Below are 23,838 nucleotides of genomic sequence, written 5' to 3'. Positions count from 1 at the left end.
TATGCCAACTGTAATGCCTCCTAAGCACCTCTCTGTAGAGTTTGGAGGAGCTGGTCGGGGAAACCAAACCAGATCCTACTTCTTTGTGCGCACATGGAGCTGCAGAACTCCTGTAAATGGAATTTTCTTCTCTGTGACTAACACCTGCAAAGTAGCTTTTCCCACTGCCTGCAAGAAGTGGATGAAATCAATCAAGCCATGCCTACTGGCTGCAGGCAACACCAGAGCCCTTGCTCCTGTATTCCAAGGGGTCCATCTGCTGTAAGAGCAGACAGCCTTGCTCAGCCCAAAGGGAGCATCTGTGTTGCATGATGAAGGGCTGGAAATCCATAGTGTTTCTGGACTGAAGTTTAATGATTTTCTGGCACACTTTCCTAATATCCATGGCAACTCTTGAGCCGCAGTATCTCTTGAGCCCACATTCCTGCATCTATTCTCTGAATAGGATGCCAACCACAGCAAACAACCAAGTCAGCTTCAGGACTGAAGCTAGTATTTCTCATCCCAATATCTGGCATTCCAGCCAATTGTTGAATGGGAAATCCCAGAGCTTCTCAACTATGTGGCCAAATTCTCAGCATCTGCATATTTGTTTTCCTACCCATTTCATTTATTTTTAAATGAGAGGCTGCCTGAATTTCCCCCAGGCTATGCCTTGCATTGTTTAACCACACACAGAGAGACCCACACCCACACTATTCCACTGCCATGTAGGATCACAATAAAAGGGATGTTTTTAAAACAGTAAGGAACTTGGGATTCCTAGTCCTAAGATTATTACCTTCCTCCAGACTTCTCTTCAGATCAACAGTGCCTTTCCTTCAATTTCCTTGCTCTGACACTGTCACAGCAAAGATGCTGATAAAATAAGTTTAAGAGCATCCTGTTGAATACTTTGCCAGCTTCCAGCCGTCTGTGGCTTATGGATTCATGTATGCTTTAATGTTTTTCTCCTTTATATCTGACCTCCACAGCACCTAACAACATCCAATTTAATGCTGTGTAAGACTTGAATTTGTAGAAAACAGCAAATTCTTGTTTACTATTCATGCCCTTCATGCAGCTCTTCATCACACAATCCTGCCTATCTCTCTCTTCTCCAGGCTAAAGAGTCATAACCTATTTAGTCTCTCCTTGTAGAGAACAGTTTCTGGCACATAAAAGAACAGAGTGTCAGTTTTACAAAGAGCTGTGAGGCCTGAATGACAGGCTCTTATAGTCAGAGCTTCACACAGCCCAACCTCTGAGCAGCCCAGAGAGGACACACTTCTTGGAAAGGGCTGATCATGTCAAAGTTGAGGTCAGTGAATACATCCAACTGGATTTACATTTCATCTTTTAGCAGCTGAAATAGGGTTTGTGAAGGGATGAACACACAGTTGTTAGCTTGATTTTACTAAGAGGAAGATGTTCCCACAGTTATTCAGTGCCTCAGTCCCCACCTTCTCCTAACAGCTAACAAACTTCTCACTCTCATTTTGAACACATCTGAAAGAGGGACAAGCATCTCAACTCCAAGATGTTACAGGATCTCATAAGAAAATAAAAAGACAACTAAGGGAGACTAGAGAGAAGGGAATCAAGTTGCTGTTCATCAAAGAAAAATACACAGCCTGAGCTGAACCATTATTCTAGGCATCATGGAATCTGGGAAAAAAAAAAAAAAAATCCCCAAAAAAACAAGGCAATAAATTCTGCAATCACAGAGCTTTATCCTGCAGCTGTAAAAATGAGTCACGCATTTTTAGAAGCAAAAAGCAAATCAGGCAAGTGACAAATTAGTAGAAAGCATTACTCCTTCTCCCTCATTTCCTTACACACTAAATTTAACATATACATATTTGATTATAAAAAAAAGCTGCCAAACCATACCTCTGGGCTACCTGGTCCCTACTCCCTGCCACACTGCCTTAGAGTAGCTGAGGGATACATCTACCAAAGAGGCTTTTTCACAGGTGTGAGAAATCCTGAGCTGAATTCCTGAATTATATTCCCCATGATTTTGGTGTTGGTTTTTATTTTTTTTTTATTCATTCCCCTCAAGCATTGTTATTGCTGTTGACATTTCAGAACCCCTAAAGCAAGTACAAGACACAGCTGTTCCAGCTGGAGGAGGATCCTCAGCGCATGCAACAGAATTGCAAAGAGCTGGAGGGAACTCGGAAGATCACTTAGTCCATGTTCACACCCCAAGGCAGGAACACCCGTACCCGAGTTTGCTATTTCTCACAGACTCATCTAATCTATTTGTAAAGCCTTCCAGTGACAGAGATTTGACAGTCTCCTCAGGCAGACTATGCCATGGCTGTTCTCCTAAACACCCTGGTCAGAAAGGATGATTATTCCCTTCTGCACTAAGCAGCCTTTTAGCACCTGACATTATTCTGCCTCCCCTCAACAATATATTTTGGTTAAAGAAACAGAACTCAATCTTCCTTTGCATGACATATTTTCTAGACCTATTTTGTGTCTTTTCTTATAGACAGGGCCATTCCAGAAACAGTTTTGACTCTGAATATGTTTGTAGAGAACAGAGTTTAGAAGCATGACTGCTAAAGAACCTAGGACAGCTAAACACCACACGATAACTCTGCCTAGTGTTTACTTCACTGGGTTTGCTCGTCACCCTGCTGCTCCTCATTGGGACACACCTGCCCACCTGTTTTGTTCACTAGCTCTGTTTTGTATTTTGAGATTTGTAGAGTTACTCTTTACCTCAGCTTTCAAAATGAAGGCTGTAGATGCTAAAAGCTTGGTATTTTGGCATCAGTTCTGTGGCTCAGGGGTCCTAGTTACATCAGAGGAATGGCAGCAAGCACATTCTCCTTCTAAGCCAAGAGAAAATATCACATGACGAAAATAGCAACTGATCTGAGTTTATGGCCCATCACAGCACTGAATAAACCTCGGGTCAGAGAATCGTTATTAGTGTTATGGAAACCAATATTTTTGTTACTACTCTTCTAAACAAACAAGTTAGGGTTTGTCAGTTTAAGAAGGCACAAGAAGACTCAACCCCCTTCTGTCACATGCACTTGCTAGCTACGGAAGGGAGGCACGGGCATCTCTGGGGACAGCAGGTTTTTGCCTTTCATCAGTGTTAAAAAGACTGAAAGAGGAGCTCTGTGCCAGCCAATGCTGCCCAGCTGGCCACTACATTAGATGCAGCTGTGATTTCTTACCCTGCTGAGTGATAAGTTTTTGTACCCACATCTCTAAGCCATTTCCAGGAGGCAGTATAACAGGCCTAAGAAATCTTTGCAAAAACTGTAAAACCCTGAGGAGGGAAATGCATAAGTGAAGACCCCATTAAGAAAGAGACATCCTGTTGTGGTTTTTGTTTTTTCTCTAATTCAGAAGTATTTGGGAAAGTCATTCCAGTTTGTACCTATAAAGCCCCTAATGAGCTACCTGCAGGTGAAGGACAGGGAGCCTGGCCATACACTTAAAGCTTCTGGACCTCAAGAAAAAGGAGTTAATCCCTTCTGACTTACAGCTCCTATGAGAAAAAGGATGTTTGGTTGTTTTTTGTTTTTTTTTATGTTGCTTGCCAGTTCTTCATCCCTTGACACTGATGTCCTCCCTACAGATTAAGGGCCAAAGACAGAAATCATTATTCTGTTCTCGTTAGACTTTCTTACTGCTCAGATTTTCCCCTGGAAGCTTTTAGGCTTAAAACATCACCACCAGAAGATGCCTCCCTTCCCATAAAATATTTACAGTGCAAAACACCAGGAGTGAGGGCTGTATGGTCCCTGTAGCCATGAACTTAATCTATATCACTCTGAACTGAAAATAAATTCAAAGTCAGTCTGCATTTATTTGCATATGGCCTATGCTAGATGGGTTTTGGTGAGAGATGGTCAACCTAGCATATATACTGCTGCAAAAGACTGCACAGATACCCAAAGATGTCTCTTTCCTTCCTCAACAAAAGTCTCTGAATTCAAGGACTTCATGGTACCTTCACTTCCAGACATCTCTGTGTTGTTGTTTTCTGCATTGTTCCATGCCAAATGGGAAATTCCAGCATGCTGTAAGAAACTGTATTTTCTGACTTATTAATCCAGTGTAAAGCGAACAACACTTAATGTGTACCTGCACTCCTAACCATGCAGAAATTCTGGAAAGACGTGATAAAATTAAATCCACTTCCTTTTGAATATGGAGCAGACCTCTTTTGCTTAACATAATGTTGTCTCATTTTTTTCTTTACCTCTTATTGGAAGGAAAATGAATGCATTGCAGGAAGCTGTGACCTCTAACATTTCATAGCAGAAGCCATGTAAACACGACACTTTGCAACATCCTCAGAAAAGACTGAGCAATCTGTGTATTTGGACAACAATAACAAATATACAACCAAGAGGAAAAAAAATATTTAGCTAGAGGCAGTGGGGACAATGCCATGAGTCCTACAAATGCATTGCAACAGGAAAAATTGCTTTCTCCTGCAGATTCTACCTTACTGTTCCATAAAACAAACTGGAAAAAAATTTGCAGGAACAGCTTTTTCTTAAAGGAGACGCACAGGATGTGCCACCTAAGAACAACACATAAGTACTGTACAATGGCAAATCAGAGACAACTTGATATGCAGTAGTAGGAAAATTAGTGAGGCTGGCACTGCAACTGAGGTCTAGAAGCAAGCAGTCTCTTAATAGGAGACGGCGCTAACTAGCTTTCTTCCATCATCAGGACAGTCCATATTGCTGTGTTCAACCCCAGAACGTTCAATGTGTTATCATCCTACTGAAAGCACAGTAGACATGGGTTTTCTGTGTGTTGTCTGCTAATATCAGCTCTCGCAGATACATCCTGAACCGCACACTCAGCCAGGACTAGAGCAGCTTCTGGGTGGCCTTGTTCACAGGATCACTAAGGCTTCAAGGAGACTTTTGAAGATCTCTTGAAAAAGCCCCCTGTTCAAAGCAGAGTAAACTTCTCTGACCACTTCTACCTCCAAAAGCATCTTCACTTGGCACTGTCTCCCCAGCCACCAATTGGAAAGAAGACAAATCTCTTTATATTTCTATGGATATCTCCATTTCTTATGTGTACTCTCTGATACTTCAGCTTGTGGCAGGGCCTTTATTTCTTGAGAAATAGTTACTGATGGAAATAACAAATACAAGGAGGCAGAAGGCATTCATGTTAAGCTCACTTGAGCACACGTATAGTTCAAATACTGGAGATGAGAGGTGATGAGATATTAAGGCTTAGTTCCTCAGATGGCTCCATCTAAATTAATGGAGGCTCATCGCTTTATACAGGGAATTTCAAGGGGAGATGGGGGGGCCATGTGTATACTAGGCTTGTACAACTAGCTTCCCTTTCAAAAACATACTGCTGGCATCAATAGCAGTCTCAGTTTATCACTTTTCAGAACAAAGTCGTTAATTCTCTTTTAAGAGCACAAGTTCCAGTGAGCTGCCTAACCACTGCGTTCAGAGCCCAGGTCTGAATGAGCTTGGCCTGCAAGCCTGTAACAAATAAACTGCTTTCTAAATAGAGGCATATTCCTCAAAAGAGGTTTTTTACTTAGATAACTAAGACAAATGTTCCACTTACATGTTAATTAAGCTACACAATTCCCACACGCGTTAAAATTACAAAAACACGTGCTTTACAGTGCACACAGCAATAAATCTTCTAATTAAGAAAGACGAGATCACATTTCTCAGAGAAGATGCTTTTACAGAGTTTTAACATCCCTTATACAAGAGAGAATGAGCAGCTGGATATTGAAGCCTGGAGCCAGACCCCAACTTTCCTATACTCCAGAGCTGCTGTGATACAGAACACTAGATGAACTACAGTGATGAGGTGAATTACAGTGACTGGAAATGTCAAATTCTGTGTAATGAACCAATTTGAAGAAGATTTAAAAACATACTTAAGGGAACACCATGCAGAGCAGGCAGCAATACAGTCTTTAGATTTTAATTCAAGTCTCCTGTTCTCCCAAATCTTTCCATCTATAATTTGTTTTAACCAACTATGCCATCAGTTGTGTTGAAAAAAAAATAACTCAAAGGATTTGATTTACCTCTTGTCTGCATTTTCCATACTTATTCTTTTGGAATATCATCCTGCTTTGCAACTCTCCTTTGCTGCTATGACCATTCAACTTCAGTACTGCACCTGGAATCTTGGAACTTTTGTAGCTTCCTGAAATCAATTCTGTAAATTTAACCTTTCTCAAGATTGCACCCTACACATGTAAAATGTGTAATGTGATTTGGGTGGATGGCCTTCAGCTCCACCTCTCTAAGTGACATGTCTGAAAAAATGATGTTAAATGCTTAAGCTCTTAATGTATTTTCAAAGTATCTCTTACTAAACCCTTAACTATCTGCAGTACATGAAATTTCCAGTAGTTCCATTTCCATTTTTCAGAACTTAGCTAGATTTTTGAAAAACTAAATCAGAGCCTGTTATTCCACATACTAACTTCAAAGAACACATTTGCAGAAATAATTGAGAAAAATTTAGATGTTAAAATTCCCTAAGAAACAAATGAAAAATTATTAAATACTTTTTTAAAAAAATAATATAATCAGTTGCTTATTTCCTTTCTACTCTTTATGAGAAAATCTGGGTTTCCTGTCGGGTTTTAGCTTAGGAGGGATTCATATCAGTATTTAAACTGAAATGTGTCTCTGGTTGATAAAGATATTTCATCCTTATATTGTCCTACTGAATAGGCAGTGTGTTGTGTGAGGTGTACCCTTTCTCCATGACAAACATGCTGTGCTGTAATGGCTAACAAGAAAAACTGTAAATGATCTACTTAAGCAAAACCAGCTAATGTATTAAGGAGATGACATGTTCTGATGAATCAAATAATTTTTCCTTCTCTTTCATTTCCCTTTAAAACTTCAAAGTAATCAAATGTTGTTTATGCATAAAATTTAATCCTTTCACCAATCTGTAGTTTGATTGAATTTGCATATGCTATTTCCTACAAGTCAATGTGAAGAGCCTCATGTAATTGAAACCATTTCCCCTTCAGTCCTCCTCTCGTTGCTGTAATATTTTCTATTAGTAGCTCTATTATGCCTAATATCCATAATGTTGGCAGATTAGAATTTTCACTTAATGCAACCTGTATTTATAAACCACTAGGATGAACAAAGAACAAATACAAGAAAGAGGAAACAATAATTACCTGTCTTTGATGCCACACAGATCAATGTGTAAATCACTAAAATTCCCCAGGGAGCCTTGCTGAACTAAAATGAGGTCTTTGGGCTGATTATCAATAAAGATGAGCCTCATACAGCCTTGAAAAGCAGTAATGGGATTTAAACATTGGGAATCGGTGAAATTGTCAGGGCATCCTGTGGGAAAAAGAGAAGATGCAGAGGATAATATTGGAATGTTCACCTCTTTCTGCTCAAAGGTTCATTATTCCAAGTGTTTTCATTCCTTTCTATACATTGTTCTGTGTTACAAATGCTTCAGTAAGGGGAAAAAAAAAAAAAAGACAGAACAGTCACAGGAAAAATCAGAGTATGAGGTTTTCATATGTGCTAAGCAAAATCAAAATGTGGAGGTTTTCAAATTTCTTTAAACTCTACAGTTGATATCAGTTGAAACCCTTTACAAAAAAAAAAAAAAATAAATCTGTGCAAATTGTAAAGACAATATGGGCTAAATTCTGCTGCTGAGGCAATGCACAGAGTAAAAGGGTTAAATCCTGTGGACAGCAAGCAAGAAAGCCATTTGTATCTGAGCTTCTTCTGTGTTTGGCCAGCTCTGAGATCCAAAGGTTCCTGTGCATCCTTGCTTAGTGCTCTATCCAGAAAGTTCACTGAGATAAGTCTCACTATAAGTACTACACAGAAATATGTTAGATAAAATGACAGTTGATGACACTCCCTTTATCTAAATTAATGTTTTCACTCCAAAATGTAGAAGCTATTATTTTTCAACACTATTCCTTCCATTTACAAAATTAAGGCAGATCTACATTCATTTCCATGAGAACACAGTACCTGAATACCTGTAGACCTGAGCCATATGTAAATTAACAGCTGAAGTCTAAAGTCATTGAGCCTGATCAGGACAGTGATATCTACAGGAATATTAATAACACTAATAGTCTTCAGGCCTTTTAACTAGGAAAAAAATACTTGTGGCTCATACAACTATGTAGCTTTTGCATGTTTTGCCAAGCTAGACCTAGGTACCCATTAGCTACCACTACCAGTATTCTGTTGTTACAGCTGTGTTCTGCTTGTTCTATGTCAGGGCTGACCAAAACTCTTTGATCTTTCTACAGTGTTGTATGCACTGCAGGAGGTCTAAAAGTTATTACACGTCAGTTATTACATTTGCCTCTAGCTGCAGAGTGCACCTGAGATGACCTCAGTGGTGAGCACCTGAGGATCTGCGTCATGAAAACCCATCCTGCATCTGCCTGAAACAACCTACCTCCAAAATAGTAGCTGTTCCCAGAGTAGATTCTTGAGACAGTGGTTGCATGGCTAGCAGTGGCAGCATTGTTATCCAGTGTCAGGGTAATGCGATGTCTTCTGGCATTGATGTTAACAGAATGCCAAAGCCCATCATGAAGACTGGTGCCTGGCAAAAAAAAAAAAAAAAAAAGTATGAAGAGTGAAAAAAGTGGTGTAGGAGACAGCTGTGCTCTTCAGAACTCCTTTTCCTTCCAACTTATGACCACAAATGTGCAGGTAACCCCAAAAAAGGAAGAACTCGTGGAAAGCTGAAAAGAAGTCACTACCTCTGGAAACAAACTGATATAGAAGAAAAGACCAAAGAAAGGGAAAGCTTTTGAGAGTATTTGAGGAGGTCATCCCACATTTTAATATAACCTGCCTCTGGTACCTCAGGCATTCATCAAGCTAGCCAGGACCTTCACCTTTCTGGTAGCACAGTATTAACATTTTGTGTGTTTACATCTACTTTCAGTCTGTTGGGAAATGCTTATAGCTCACAGGACTGCACTGGCTTCTTTTGAGCCTCTCGTACTAAACGTATCTGAGACTGCAGAGGATTAGATTCAGTGAGATGGTCATACTTTGTCTCAGTCTCCAATAGGAAACCTGACAAACTCCAATAGTACCAGTAGGATTTGTGTTTCTTAAAATCCTTCAGCACTAAATTAGTGCACAGTCTTACTGATGGTCATACTAAAGTCTTTCTATATTGGAATTCGATGTGGGTCTTGTGAGAGCTGGGATTGTTGCCCTGACCAGGAATTTATGGAGGTACATAAGATATTATAGTACTGGGTAGCCACTTTCTCTTTTAGACACTTGTGCAAAGTGGGAAATAACCTCTCTGTTTCCTTGTTCTGAAAATCAACATTGCATCTCATGGCTCTTGAATTAGCACCAAAGCTACAAAGAAACTCCACATCCTCTATTGTGACAGTATGAAAATCAGTGGGCAAGCTTCTGAGCTCACAAGCAGTGGTGCAGATCAAAAGTAACCTAACTACAGTTCAAAATGTATTACCATCAGGCTGGAGTCACTGAAATCAGGCACAGACAACTAGTATTTACTCCCCTCCCTAATGGAATATTTTTTTGTTAAGGTAACTTTCAGAAGAAACAAATGAGTGCTTAACGACACAAAGAGGTGTGAGAACAGTTCAAAACAAAATAAAAAAAATATTGTGGGTGTTACATATATGAAAAGCCATTTCATTCTGAATTTGAAAATGAGACAATTTCCACAGTAATGGCTGTTAATGCATGCACAATTTCCATAGAATAAGGGTCTGGTTTCACAACAAAAATGGATGATTTTTCACCTAGAACAAGTCCATTTTGAAGTAAAATATGTTCTTGAAGTTTGAAAAGATGTAAAAACAAAATAGGTCTCATTTGGGGCTAAAATAGGTCCATTCTTGTGCAAGCATGAGTTTATTGTCAGTACCTGACATCTGCAGAACATGGCACTGGCAATTTCTGCATATTTTCCATGTGTAAGTAGGCAGTTTAGCAATGCTTTACATAGCACCAAAGGCTGGGCTCAGGTTCATGATTTCAGAACCATACAAAAACAAATACACCAAACTAAATATTGACACTGTCTCAGCTTTGTCAACAATTTCATTAGGACTGCAATAAAGGCTGTAAGCTCAGTTTTCAGCACTCAATTGCAGCAAGCTGAGGCTGTAGCAATCTATGTGAATAAGGGTAGATGCAGAGCTGCCTCATTTTCTATCACAAAGGGGAATGAAACACATACAGAACAGCTCTGCTTTGACAACTCTGTCAGATTTTCTCTCTGCTTCTTTTAATAGACACATCTGTCCTCTTTTAGTATGTACTGGAAATATTTTAATATTATATATTTTTAAACAGCTGCTTTTTTAGAATTTTTTTTTTATTTTTATTTTTTTTTCCTTGCATCTGAGATCCATCAATCTATTACTCATCCACTTTTGGAAACTGGGTATTCAAACTGTGCAGAAAAGTAACTTCCCAGTCTCCCAACCAGCATGGCCACATAGCATCTGAGGATGGGAAACAGAAAGGTCTTCATGTGACCTGACTGAAGAAAATTTACCCTGACTATTTAAGAATACAGAGGTTGAGCTAATTCTCAGGTAGATTGAGCCTGGAGATCTTGCCATGCCAACTTTCCACCCTTAGATCTACCTCAAACAGTACGGGGTGGTTTTACCACTGGAAAACATGGGGAAATTGAATAAATAAATAAATAAATAAATATGATTGGATGCTTCCTTATTTCACCATTCTTTCATCCTGTGGGCTTGGACTTTTTTATTTTAAAGGGAGACAGATGAGAGTAAACAAAAATTAAATACCTTCATTGATTTCCACTGGGTTCTCTGTGTCTTTCTGAATAAGCAGTGTCAATCTCCCACCACGAAGGTAAACCAAGAGAGGTCCTGAATTTTCAGACAATTCAGTGAACAGAAGCAAGCCATCTTTATTCCATGTTCGTAACTGGAAGCTGACTGACAAACCGTCAATTTGAGGAGTGCCAGGGAGTAGCAAGTAGCTTCGGCTGTTGCTGACAAAGGTTATAGGAACAACTTGTGGTTCTGAGCAAGAAAAGGTCACATTCCCCTGCAAATAATAAAAGGCAAATGTAGTCAACATGACAATCTCGGTCATCTCCAAACGTCCATAGTTAAATAAACTCACTGGATTTCTAATGGCCCTCGAGGCTGAAATATGTACTGTTATTCAGATACAAAATTTTGGAACTCATTAGGAAATGTAACTGTCCATTCTAGGAAAACACATCTGACTTCAAAATTTTCCTTTCATCCCAAATGGAGCAGTATCAAAAATCAAAACCTCAGCTCTTAGAAGGAGATAAACATATTTTAAAATCCCATATCAAGACCATGCCTTGGCGCAGAAGGGCTTATTTCCTAGCTAGAACTGACCCATCTCCAAGTGGCCACATGTACTTTGTGTTTTCCAGCACCTTCCATTTCAAGTTCAAGTTTGATGTCAAGAAAATCAATGTCATTTAGAGCTATGTGGTCTTCAGGAACAGACACCAAAGGAGGAGTATATCTGCTTGCACCTTCACATGCTGTGCAATGTAATATAAATGTCCTGCACTCGCTCTGCACTGATGGGACCACAGGTGCATGAAGAAGGCAAGCTGCAACTGAAAAAAAACAAAACATTCTCCAATGCACAGGGATCTTATCAAACAGACTAGATTTTTTTCCAAATACAAGCCAAAATGCAACATTTAATAGCAGTAACTTTTTTTGGCCATGTACACCAATGCTACATATGCTTAAAAGTACAAAGTCCCTCATCAGCTTGAAATCTATATGGGGCAAAACCTGAGGCAAATTTCCTTGACTTGTTTCAAATATTCAACAAATAAGTTGCAGTAGAAGTACTGGTTGTGTTTCTTTTACCCAGAGTGACAAAGCGCTGTGGTACTCCAAATAATAAAAATCCACTTAATAACACAAATAATTAAAAGTAATTATTCTGAAATTATTTCAAGATCAGTAAGGAAACTCAAAGAAAATGTCACTTGAAGCCAGTACTTACAGTGGGATGAAACTATCGTGACATGTCCTGACAAGGGCTTGGTCCCATGGTTTCCATGGGGCATTCTGAGGAATTATTAAAACAGTACATACACAGCAAGTGTGGTAAAATCCAACCACTTCTCAATGCCAAATGTAGTTGATTACCTCTATTATGCAACCCTGAAATCAATGATGCTATTTGCCCAGTAGAACAACACATTTACTCAAGGCAGTCAGCAGAATCTGTACTAGCATGTACCCCTGAAGTTTGTAGAGGAAATAACTCCATCAGTTATTCATCCATTGTGGATTACACAAACCAGGTCACTCAAGCCATGTAATAAAATCTTAACAATATATAAAGCTGGGAAGCCTTTAAGGAGCCCTGTCATTCAAAGCCACTCCAGGAGATTGTTGCAGCTAGCTTGCTTTGAACTAGGCTGCTTTGTAAACTACCAACTGGAATCTGATAAAAGCATTGGAGTAAAAGGCATTCTCCATGGTACTGCTTCTCATCAGAGCTGGTATCTCACTTTAACAGGATAATTATAACAAAGAGCCCTTGATGGATGTGAAGGAAGTTGCACCGTGCTTGGGGAATTCCTCTCTCAAAGCTCAGAAACTTGATGGAACTGTTCCCTATCACTTTCAAATGTCTTTCTAGTCTTTATTTTAAAATGGAAAATAAATATAGTGCCAGAAATAGACTGAGTTATCACTGGATGATGGATATCTATCTGTATCAAGCTATTCACATATTCCCTGCCCTGTTAGCTGTAGAATGTGACATACTAGATTTAGCAATGACAAAAGGTATCCATGGGCATATCATGTTAGAATGAGTTCTAAAATATAATCCAAAGCTTATCCAAACTCACCTGAACATTAGTCAGATGGGAAGTAGGACAGAAGTTAGGTCTCAGCCTTTAAAATCTTTCCACTACCTGCTGCATTTTACAGCAATAGGGGATGAAAGACGCTTGCCTTTTTTTTTTTTTTTTTTTTTTTTTTTGTGTGTTTTACTTCTATCTCCATTTTCAATAAAATCATGACAAATTACAGAAAACAAAGTCAATCAACTGCAGCAACATAAATATGTTTAACTTTACCTTTTTTAATTAACTTTTTACTTAACTTTAACTTATGTTTCACTCTGTTAACAGAGTTTTTTAAAGGTTTAGACATTTAAAATGCCAGTTACAAAATTTTTTTTGGAATTTCAGACATTTACAGGGACTGAAGTAACCACACAAATTAGTAAGACATTTATAGATCTTATATATATGTAATGTTGGAACTTGGAGGAAAGTTCTAAACCATATGAGTCTGTACTCAAGTATCTAATTTGCTTCACTGATACTGGGAGGCTGCAACAAATTGCAAGACTGTAGTGGGGAGGATTTGCAACATTTGGATATCCCTTTGGTCTCACATCTCTGTAGACTTTACCTACCTGCAGAACAAGCTGTGCCTAAACTGACTTAATGGAGAAGGTGAATGCAAAGATGAAAAAACATGTTTGTGAAGCATAACAAACTTTCAGGAGACCTTAAAATAAGCTAGTAAATACCTTGTGTAGCCAATATGCTTTCCTCTGTTTGCAGTAGTACCCTAGAAAAGTAACCTTAATGCATAGGTATGGACCCAAATATAAGGTCAAATTTCTGTTTATTTTTGATATTAGGTTTTCACCACCTGCAAAAAGTGCTAAACTCACGGATTACCATGACCTCTTGAAAAACTCCACAAAACTCTAGTCATTCACACTAGTCAGTAATTCATGCCACATAGGATCCATACAGACGTCAGAAGCAGCAAAGAGCGATGACTGAACCCCTGACCAAAGCTGGGACATATGCATAGAATCTACACAACTTTTCTTGTGCTTAACCTAGTGAGACTTTAAGCTCTGTAGCCTCTGCATTGAATACACTGAAGCAGAGCAGGACCTGACACAAGAACAAGCAGGTGGAAATGCATAAAAGCAGTGCTGCAATGTTCTGTGTACATGGGATTAAAGGTACATTTAGGGGACAGAAAAGAGGCACGTTTGCCTTTCAGGGAGGTTCTTTTAACAAGGTATTTTTGTTATTCCAGAATTGAGAACTCCATGATGTATAAGCTAAACTAATTTTAGTCAGAGCTAAAAAAGTAGCCAGAACATTTGGGGGGGAGGGGGGGCAGAACCTCAAGTAAAATAAACCAGTTGATGCCATAGGAACTTCTATCAGTTCAACTGACTCATTCATATGGGGAATACCTTCTTAAAGCAACATTCTAGAGCAAAACCAGATGATACAGTTAATACACACCAAGAGTCACTGCTGACATTCTTCACTGACCAATACTGTCTACCTTCCTAGAGACAATAACATGAAAATTTGAACAAAAAGTGCACAATGTTTCAATGTTTACTTTGAAAAATGTTTGCCCACTGAAGTGGGATAGGTTCCCATTGCAAACAAAACAAAACAAAACAAAACAAAACAAACAAAAACAAAAACAAACAAACAAACAAACAAACCCCCAGACAGACCTGTTAAATATGCACTAAATGTTATTCTTAAACAAATTATTCCACCAAGTCTGTCAGGAAACTAAACAGCTTCCCCTAAACCTGCATCTGATCAGTAGCATTTTGCTTTAATTGGCAGCAGTTCCAGAACTCCCCAGGGTATGTGCAAGACTTCTGGCAGACGATTGGTTTTCTAATTGAACCTAGTTTAACTGAAAAGTAAAAGCTCATTGGTGAGGAAATGGGATAAGAAGAGTCTAATCTCAAGAGAAAATAATGGAGATACTCAGGTCTATCCAGCTGCTGGAAACTACACTTATCATGTGGCATTTGAGAAATCCATTGAATACATCATCTCCAGGCTGATTAACCACTCCTCTAATAGGTAATCTTTCCAAAGAGTTCTTACAGTTTTTACAAACTAAATCTTCTGAACCTATAAATGCAATGGAGACATTTGCAACTTTTTCACTGGCTGCCATGACACTTAGCTCAAGACAAGAGTGGAAGCACCCCAGATTTCTGCAGGCAGAAGAAAATTGCAGAGATGGTTCTTTTTCAAGTACGATATTGAATCATCAGGTAGGGTGGTGACAGCATTTTAAGGAAGAATCAGAGCCTTTCCTCTTAAAAAGAGAATGGAAAAATACAGTTGCTAAGTGATGAGGATAAAAGTGGACTATAGAAGAATCCCTCAACCATAAGCCTCATCCAAAAAATGACTGGAGTGTTTCCAATGACTTCTGCAGGACTTTCATAAAACCTATATAACTTTAATGAACCATTTTAGTCTTTTCTGGTCTTTCTTCATGTAGTATTATGTACTGTTGAATGAAGAGAGACTGCCACAACACCACAGTCAAGGCAGTTGGTGACAAGTTTCTTATACATCCCCCTTGCTCTCACAGAATACTAATCAAAAGTAGTATGTACTTGGGAAATTATTCAAACTGACAGTTGAACTGAAATCATCAACATTTATCCAACCAAAGGACTGAGGCCAAAATCACAGCTTGAACAGGAAGAATGATAAATGAGTATTTCTGAGCTCTCATTCTACCTGTGGGTTAGAGCATCAAATGGGTACTTACTTACCTCATTAATCACTCTATGGATACTATCCAATAAAAAGGATATCTTGTTTTCTGCAGAGGATTAGAGAGGAAGATTTCTATGATAGGTAAGGGGACTAAAATCCCAGACCTGGCTGAGATACAAATGTGGACAAACTGGCAAGAATATTTCCAGCTTGGAAACTGAAGGACTTTTTCTAGCTGTGAAGAGACTGAGGTTGCAGATGAATTTGCAAAGAGATGAACAGAGGTAAAAGGTGACCTCTGGTGCAGTTTTAAAAGGATAAGATGAAAGACTGTCATTCAGCTCTGAGCAACTGGATTTTAAGGCTGGGGGAGGTGCCTTCAAATCCTGTTTTTAAATTCACTATCTCAATCAGAACAGATGTCAGGAGACCCACACAGATTTCAAGTGTTTCTCAAATCAAGGCATTGCTACACTGGATGAAAAACAAAATCCAAGTAAAATAACAGCTCCAGCCTTCTGAAATACTGGTGCAAGCAGTCTTCAAACAGGATGTGGGAGCACCAAGACACATGGTGTTACCTGCGTTAGGACTAGTCTGCTGAAGGAGAAACTAGTATGAGCTGGGCTCATACTTTAAGAGAAGTTCCTATACTGACGCTGGTTTCTCTGGGCAAAATTTGATGACGGAAATCTGAAAGCTTTCCTGACCCAAGTTTCATTGAAACTGACATATGCTTACAGTAATCACCCCTGTGATAGATAACTGCCCTATATTCACTCATTCTAGGTATCATGTGTGTCAATAAAATGCCAAATATTTATCACATTGACTTAAGTTGTTTACATTGAGATAATGTTCCTATGTGGAAAAAGTAGCATTTGATAAAAAAGGAAAGCTTTGAAAATATTGATAGATTTTGACTGTGGCAAAATCAGGAATGAGATGCTTGGCTAGATATTTCTGCCTGTTCTTTATCTCATATTCCTAAGCTGACTATGTCACTGGCCAGAAGTCGAACAAAGGATTTCACCATCTTTATGTCTTTAGCAACTGTACATTAATGTTTCGTTATATGGTATAATAGTTAGGAGTTGGTGACAAAAGATGGGAGCAAATATAAAGCTAATTTGGGAAAATTATACATCATTTCCCTCAGAGAGATGGGAAAAGGAAAAGAGTGCAAGAGGTTTTGACCCTGGCTGGACACCAGGTGCCTACCAAGCTGCTCCATCACTCCCCTCAGCAGGACAGGGCGGGGAGAAAATAACATAGAAAGAAAGCAGTCAAGATAAAGACATTTTAATAAAGCAGAAACAAAGGTCACATGCAGAAAAAAAAGGAAAGGGAAATATTTATTTTCTATTTCCTTCCCAGAGAAGCAGCGTCACTGCTCCCACCTTAATTTTTATTTCTGAGCAGATGGCATATCGTGTGGAATACCCTTTTGGCCTTTTTGAGTCAGCTCTCCTGGCTACGGCCCCTCCCGAGATCCTGTGCATCCCCAGTCCACTGGTGAGAAGGGAATGTCGGAGAGACAGTCTTGATGCTGTGTGAGCACTACTCAGCAGCAGCCAAAACACTGGTGCATTATCAACACCTTGCTACCAATACAACACACGGCACCATGAGGGCTGCTGTGGGGAAAATTAACTCCATCTCAACCAGACCAAATACACCTTCCTTTGAACTTCAGGAATGAAACCAACCCTTCAAATTCACCTTACCAGAAATTAATAACATAGCTGTCTTGGATCAAACTGGCCAACTAGCACAATTAAAGCCCAATTTTTATTCCAATTCAAGGTAAACTGATCTACAGCTCACTAGGTTTTATTACTTATAAAATGACCTAGCAGCTTAGAAAACAAACTTTTTTTTTTTTTTAAAAAAAAATAATTCTTATTGTTATCATGAAAACAGAGCCACATCTACCTTAAAGTAGAAAAATGCATAAAAAACAACTCTTATTAGTTTTTTTTAATGGATCAGTTTTCTTTATTAGATTTTCCTCTTTTCAATTCCAATCACCTGTGTACCATAGCACAGCACCAACCTAAATGCTTGGTATGAACTACACACATGCCAGACACTTGACTCTGGTGGGGTCAGCTTGCCTCTTTCTGCTATGCCAAGCCACTGAGTACCAAGAAGTTCACAAGGACGTAGCAACTGGAATAAGACCTTAAAAAATAAAATAGAAATTTAAGCCTTGGCTTAACAGCAAATTAGATTCTCCCCCATATTCTTTATCCCCTGCTAACTCCTATGACAATAATTAGTCATCTCTTGCTCTTCTACAGGAACTAACAGCCTTATCATCTCCCACCTTGAAACATCCTCCTCTGCTCAGCATGTACTAACGGCCCTATTCACTCAATTTGACTACCCAGATAATGCAATAAATTAAACTCTGAACAATTGTTTCTAACCTGCAATTTGTTGAAGGCTGATGAATCTGAAAAAGACCTTGTTTGCTCAAAAATGCATCTTTTTTTTCTGCATATGTCAACAAGTCTTATAAAAAAAACATGACCTTTCTCTCCAGAAGACTTGCTTCAGTTGTAGTCATCACAACTATCAATATCCTAATTTCAATAAGAGTTTACTATTGCAGTTACACACTGGATTAAATATTTACAGACTAAAAGTCCCTACAATTATAGAGAAAGGCAGATGAAATCAATGGGGAAACTGTCATTTAAACAGACTTTATTTCAACACCTTGATTGAGGTGACAACTTCTTTCAAAACAATCCTTTTATATAATTCAGCAACAATAAAATGAGACCTTAAAAAGAGTACTGTTTATATAGACACACTTACTATTCCACAATGGAGGTAAGATGTGAAGGAGGCTCATCTGAAGACCCAGAGAGTAGACAGTAAGATAGAAGAAACTATAAAAAGCTATTTTTTTATAGTATAAGAACTGAATATTTCTGGAATCTGAATTCACCTGCCTTATCTAACAGAAAATTAATTTCTTTCTTGAATGTGTATGTGACTCATGTTTTTGTTGAATACTTGCATACAACTTCTTTTTTATTTTTAAATAAATTCAACATAGTCCTATAGGAAGTTGTAAAAAATGTCGTTAAATAGATACAACATTTTTTATTTATGATTTCTATAGTTTCATTGGAATGAAAAATTAATTAAAAATAATAATAAACCCAATAATAATTAAAAAGATCTAATTAACTCCTGGTTCTCCAAACACTAGCAGAGGTCTTCACAAATCACCAGCCTGATATTCACAGTATATCAATGCTTGCAATAGCACTTTGGTAGAACAAGATGTATGTAGACAAATAAATTCTTCTCAAGATGAAGTTATCTCAAGTCAGCTTAATAAAATAGTATGTTTGGATCCTCTATAAAGGGAATGAATTATTATTTTATATTCTTCTGTCACTAGGTATCTTTCCTTACTTTTTGCTGCTGGCAATAGGTTATTTCTCTGAGGCACTACAGTGATGCATTGACATGCCACCACATTCCTTGCTGTGCCGAATTGTCACTCCCAGATTCACTGTGGCAGGCTGATGCAGGAATTTGAGCATATCTGAGGGCTGATGACTCCTGCCTTACAAATAGCCGGCACTCTAGTCAATGCAGGGCTTGCTCTGCAAAATAGAAACACAACTCCAATTCCTATTAGCCAAAGGTAATGGAAAGGAAAAGGGGATATGGTTTTCCTCAGTTTCAATGAGTACGCTGGGTGGAAGACTCAGAAGATCAAACACAGCATCTTTTCAAGACCCCTTCATTTCTTTTCTTCAGCTAGACAGGTTCCACAGCCAGGATGCTATAGCTATTTTTCCCTTTACTCTCTGAGCCAGATGTATTTAGCAAATTTTAATGGATTTCTCTTCACAGAACTTGTCTCATCCCCTCCTGCAACTACATACATTCATGCACAAAATCCTTCAAGGAGGACTTCTCTATCCCAGATATCAACAGGGAAAGGATCCTTCCGTGAAGGACAATTCTGCTGCTGCTTCCTGTAAATGTGGCTCCTAGTAGTGTATTTTCTTGCTCCTAACAAGCTGCCCAAGAAGAGTAACTGCTGTACAGTTTCTCATAATTGGCAGTCTGCACTTCTTTTGTGCTGAGAAGGCAGCTTGTAAATAGGGCAGATCTTTAGATTATTGTTTTAAAGCATTTTCTGAGGTTTCCCAAGGGTCCAGACCTACTACCATGACAGTGATAATTACAGAAAATTGTCTTCTCATAGACTCTTGCAATTAAAATCAGTAATCACTTCAGAGAGCAAGTAAAAGATCCCCTATCTTTTCTTCACACTCAATGACCTAGTAGAGGGAAAAAACAAAAATACACACAATATGCCATCAGGGACAGAAGAAACCCCGGAGAGAAAACAGACAGCCTGTCCAAAAATATAGGGCTACCACTTAGAGAGGTTAAGTATCAAGCAATATGAAAATGGAATTCTGAAGGCAAGTTCCAGTTCAAAGGGACAGGCTGCCTTGTTATCTTGAGATGTCTTCTCAAGGGTGTTTATTGCAAGTCTGACAACTACAAATGAGTTACAGAAAAGAACAGGTGGAAGGATAATCGTAACCCACCACCCAAGAGTACAATCCATACTACAGTACTCCATTATTGACAACCTGTAGTTTCTTCTTCTGACTTAAAACGCAGCTGATTTGGGACCATTAATTATTTGGATAAGGAACTACTTCATAAGAGGAAATCTATACCTCCAAAGCTGACGTATCTTTCTTTTGCTTGTGTGAAAGATGTCAACAGTGAAAAAAAAAACAAAAAAACAAAGTTTATCTGTATGAAAACCCACAAGTTTGGCTCACTGAAGGTGTCAGCATTCACAAAGGCACAGAGAATGAAGCAGAGACAGAATGTCGAAATCTGCCTCCCTTTTGGAGGCAAAATCTAGTGTGTCTGGGCATTAGTGGCTTTCCAATCCCAAACTGGCCACTTTGTCCTCAAATACCTTTTGTTAGTCTCTAAAATACCTTTGTGTCCTAACAATGCAGAAACATCTGTGGTGATGTCCAGCTTGTAGGGAATGCAAACTAGTACACAATATCTTGGAAGGAGTGATTCCAAGTGGTTATTCTGTGCTGTTCCTTTCATTGTATTTCCACTCCAGACACTCTTAGCAACTACGAAGACATGAAGCAGAGAAGCTTGCAGCTCCCTGAGGATATGAATTGTTTAAAAACCTCAACGAACTTTGAGTAAAAGCATCTAGTGCAGAGGAAGTCTGGCAGGCAAAAGAGTACATTTAGAAAGAAGAAGTTATTTTAGTTTGAGTAAGTAAACTGCTAAGGAGTGGGGAAAAGCAGGAAGATGGAAGAGAGATCAGCCTCTGAAAGCTGGAAGGACCTAAGAGTTGCTAGAGGACATAAACAGCTGTGATGGAAAGCATGCTGGAAAACAAGACTTTCAGGGGCTCTTTCCTACAGAAGTACATGCAGCAGATTATTATGAGGCGTTGTAAATGTGGCAACTTTTCCACACTCTTTACATACCCAAATGTCAGAGACACAGGACATAGCATCTTATAAATCTTGCAAAACGCAGTACAGCAGCCAGCCTTTGAAAACTATTGCATTAAAATCATTATTTCTGTGAGGGAGACCAAAAGAAAGGGGCTCATCCCTGCTACTTTAAATTGATGAGAGAAGCAGGATTCTTAAACCTTCAATCTAGCATTGGCTGAATCAAGTACTGTGATAACCGAGTTTCATTGCTTGGAGCCCTTTTCCACCCAGACAATACCTTCCCTGTTTAGGAAAGCCTTCCCACTACCCAGTTGGCAAAACAAACAGCTGTTTAATGACCTAAGAAGCAGACCAGGATTCTTTGCTCCCCTTAGAAAGTAAGCTGAGGGGAAGAGCAATTTAACACAGCTCATAAGATTTGTGCCTTAGAGTCCTGAGTCAGAGCAATCAAACTTGAGGTTATTAAAGTGAAGTCTCTCAGTCCCAGGCTAAGGGAGCATCCTGGAGGCAGTCTTGACTGCCAACAACACAGCACAGGACTTCTCATCCATCACCTTCCCCTTTTCCATTTCCCTGTATATTCACCCTCAGTCTAGGCAGAGAAAGTCAGGAAAGGAAGAATGTCTTGAGGTCTTCTGGCTTGCTTTGTTGTAGCTTCACTCTGTTTATATACATTACTACAAACTAGAAAATGCCGTGAGAGCCAGAAGCAGCTTCACTTCCATGTTTTCCAAAACCACAGTATTAGCCACAAGGCATATATTAAAGCATGATGCACGAGTGAGGCATATGCTAAAAGAGCTGAATTATTTACTTTGTCAAGGCTGCATAGGAGTGTATTGATCCCTTTACTTACAGAGCAAATTGTTCTTTATTTTGGTTGTGATATATTTAAATATAGCTCTAATTTTGGACATCAGCAGTTGTGAAGTTAAGTTTATGTTTTACGTTAGCAGGCTGGATAAAAGCATAGTTCCATTTGTTTTACCCTTACCATTCCATATTTAGAGATACTAGTACCACATCAATGGTTCCCAGAACTGCCAACACACCCAGTATATGAAGCAGCACAAAGGAAAATGTTTTTCGTAAAAAAATAAATATTTATTCTTCTCTATAACACCAACTCAAACAGCAGAATAAAATTCTGTTGCTACTGTTTTCCATAACAGTGATGGAGAATGGTTCAGAAAATAAGTTTTTATCTGAGTTAACCAGAAAAAATTACCTGTTTTTTTGATGACCTTTATCATGCCATCAAAAAGACATGTTTTAATCATGGAAAAGGAACTACAAATTTTATTCAAATTCTAATACACCTGGAAAGTCAGAGAAATACATTATTTCCACATGTGTCTTTCATCTCATCACAGCAGTCAGCACTGGCTGGTGTTAGCTTCAGCATTATTATTTTAACAAGCTAATTATGCTCATATCTATCTAAATGTGAACTCCACTCTTTCAGTGCAGCTGACAGTACCAACAGCATGGAAGCAAAGAAACCAAGGATATATACTTGTCTCTTACCACAGTATAGATCTGAGGTTTGCGCCTTTTTGCCAGGTCAATTATATTGACTCCGTTGTAATAAAGGTTCTCAATGCATCCATGGAAATTTTTCCTCTGAAAGGTTCCTGGTTTCCCTGGGACAGGTATCCCTCCGAAACTGAGCTTTTAGAAAGAATAAGAACAATATTTAGTTATCATCTTAAAAGCAGAGAGGTAGAGCACTACTCCATGCAGCCAGCTGGGATACTCTCTATGAACCAAGTCACGTCAACAGCATCAGCTCAGAGCACAAAGCAGGGCCTGGCTGCCCCACAGGGGAGTTGCAGCCCACATAGAATGACAGATCTTGGGGAGATGCTGCTGCTGCAGACAGCTCACTAATTTGGACCAACATAGTACTGCCAGCCCCCCACCCAGGAACATCCAACAAGGAAGGTAATGTTCAGATGGTCTCCAGCCCACAACCTTCACTCTCCTGGAGGCTGCAGCCCAGCAGCAGATCACTGCAGCCAGGAACCACTGAGCAACGGGGGAATAAACTCTTCCTGCCCACAGAGCACTTGGGTTACCTGCTAGGGGGAGTCACCCTGTTCCATCAACCATGTACTGAACAATTCTGGTTTCAGCCAGTGGAGGGTAGTATCACACACACAAACTACCCCATTTGCACCTTCCACTCGTTTTCCCTAAACTTCACTGTGGTTTGGTCTTTACAATACTTACATGTGATATTTAGGACTGAGAAGTGTAATGGAGAAGATCTGCAAGTTACACATTTAAACACAATTTCTGTTGTGCTATTGTCTAAGTACTGGAAAACGTTAGTGTGCAGAATACAACTCATCAACTAACTTGAGGGCTGAAAGCCCTGGGAGGACAATGAGCCTTGGAAAATAAAGCTTCTAAACTCCTTGGAGCATAATTACTTTAAATTCCTAACAAAGAAATAAATAAAATAAATAAGCAACCAAACATCCAACCACCCACCAACAGTAACAAAAAAACCAAACCCAAACCACCAAAAACAACCTCACCAAATACAAACTGAAACAAATCCAGACAAACCGCACAACCCAAAAAACTTCTGATGATCCTATTTTCAAATCCAGATGATACAGTTAATTTCCAATCAGCTCCACTGGCCTTTTTGGCAAAGTTACTGGTGGTACTGCCGGGTTCCCACTCGTTTTTCCCACTGCAGTTAGCAGTATCGCGACATAACGCAGGGAGGGATCCCGCAGCCACAACACTTCCCCGTGGTTCCAGCGCAGCA

At 39.1% G+C, this 23,838-nt stretch overlaps 1 protein-coding gene across 1 annotated transcript in view; it reads right to left on the bottom strand.

The window, feature by feature from the left end:
- LOC103782538 (contactin-associated protein-like 5) overlaps positions 1-23,838 on the bottom strand; it is a 160,282-nt gene that overhangs the window by 121,963 nt on the left and 14,481 nt on the right. Inside the window, exons 4-7 of the mRNA XM_008950307.1 lie at positions 22,584-22,727; positions 10,808-11,072; positions 8,440-8,589; positions 7,172-7,343 (exon numbers count right to left, since the gene is read on the bottom strand). Of these exons, the coding sequence (XP_008948555.1) occupies positions 7,172-7,343; positions 8,440-8,589; positions 10,808-11,072; positions 22,584-22,727 (731 nt within the window). The remainder of the gene's footprint in view (positions 1-7,171; positions 7,344-8,439; positions 8,590-10,807; positions 11,073-22,583; positions 22,728-23,838) is intronic.

The sequence above is a fragment of the Merops nubicus genome, unplaced genomic scaffold (assembly GCF_000691845.1).
Source record: "Merops nubicus isolate BGI_N331 unplaced genomic scaffold, ASM69184v1 scaffold9512, whole genome shotgun sequence".
In the NCBI taxonomy this organism is placed as follows: domain Eukaryota; kingdom Metazoa; phylum Chordata; class Aves; order Coraciiformes; family Meropidae; genus Merops; species Merops nubicus.
Note: the sequence above shows the minus strand (reverse complement) of the source record. Positions and strands in the feature narration are given on the sequence as shown.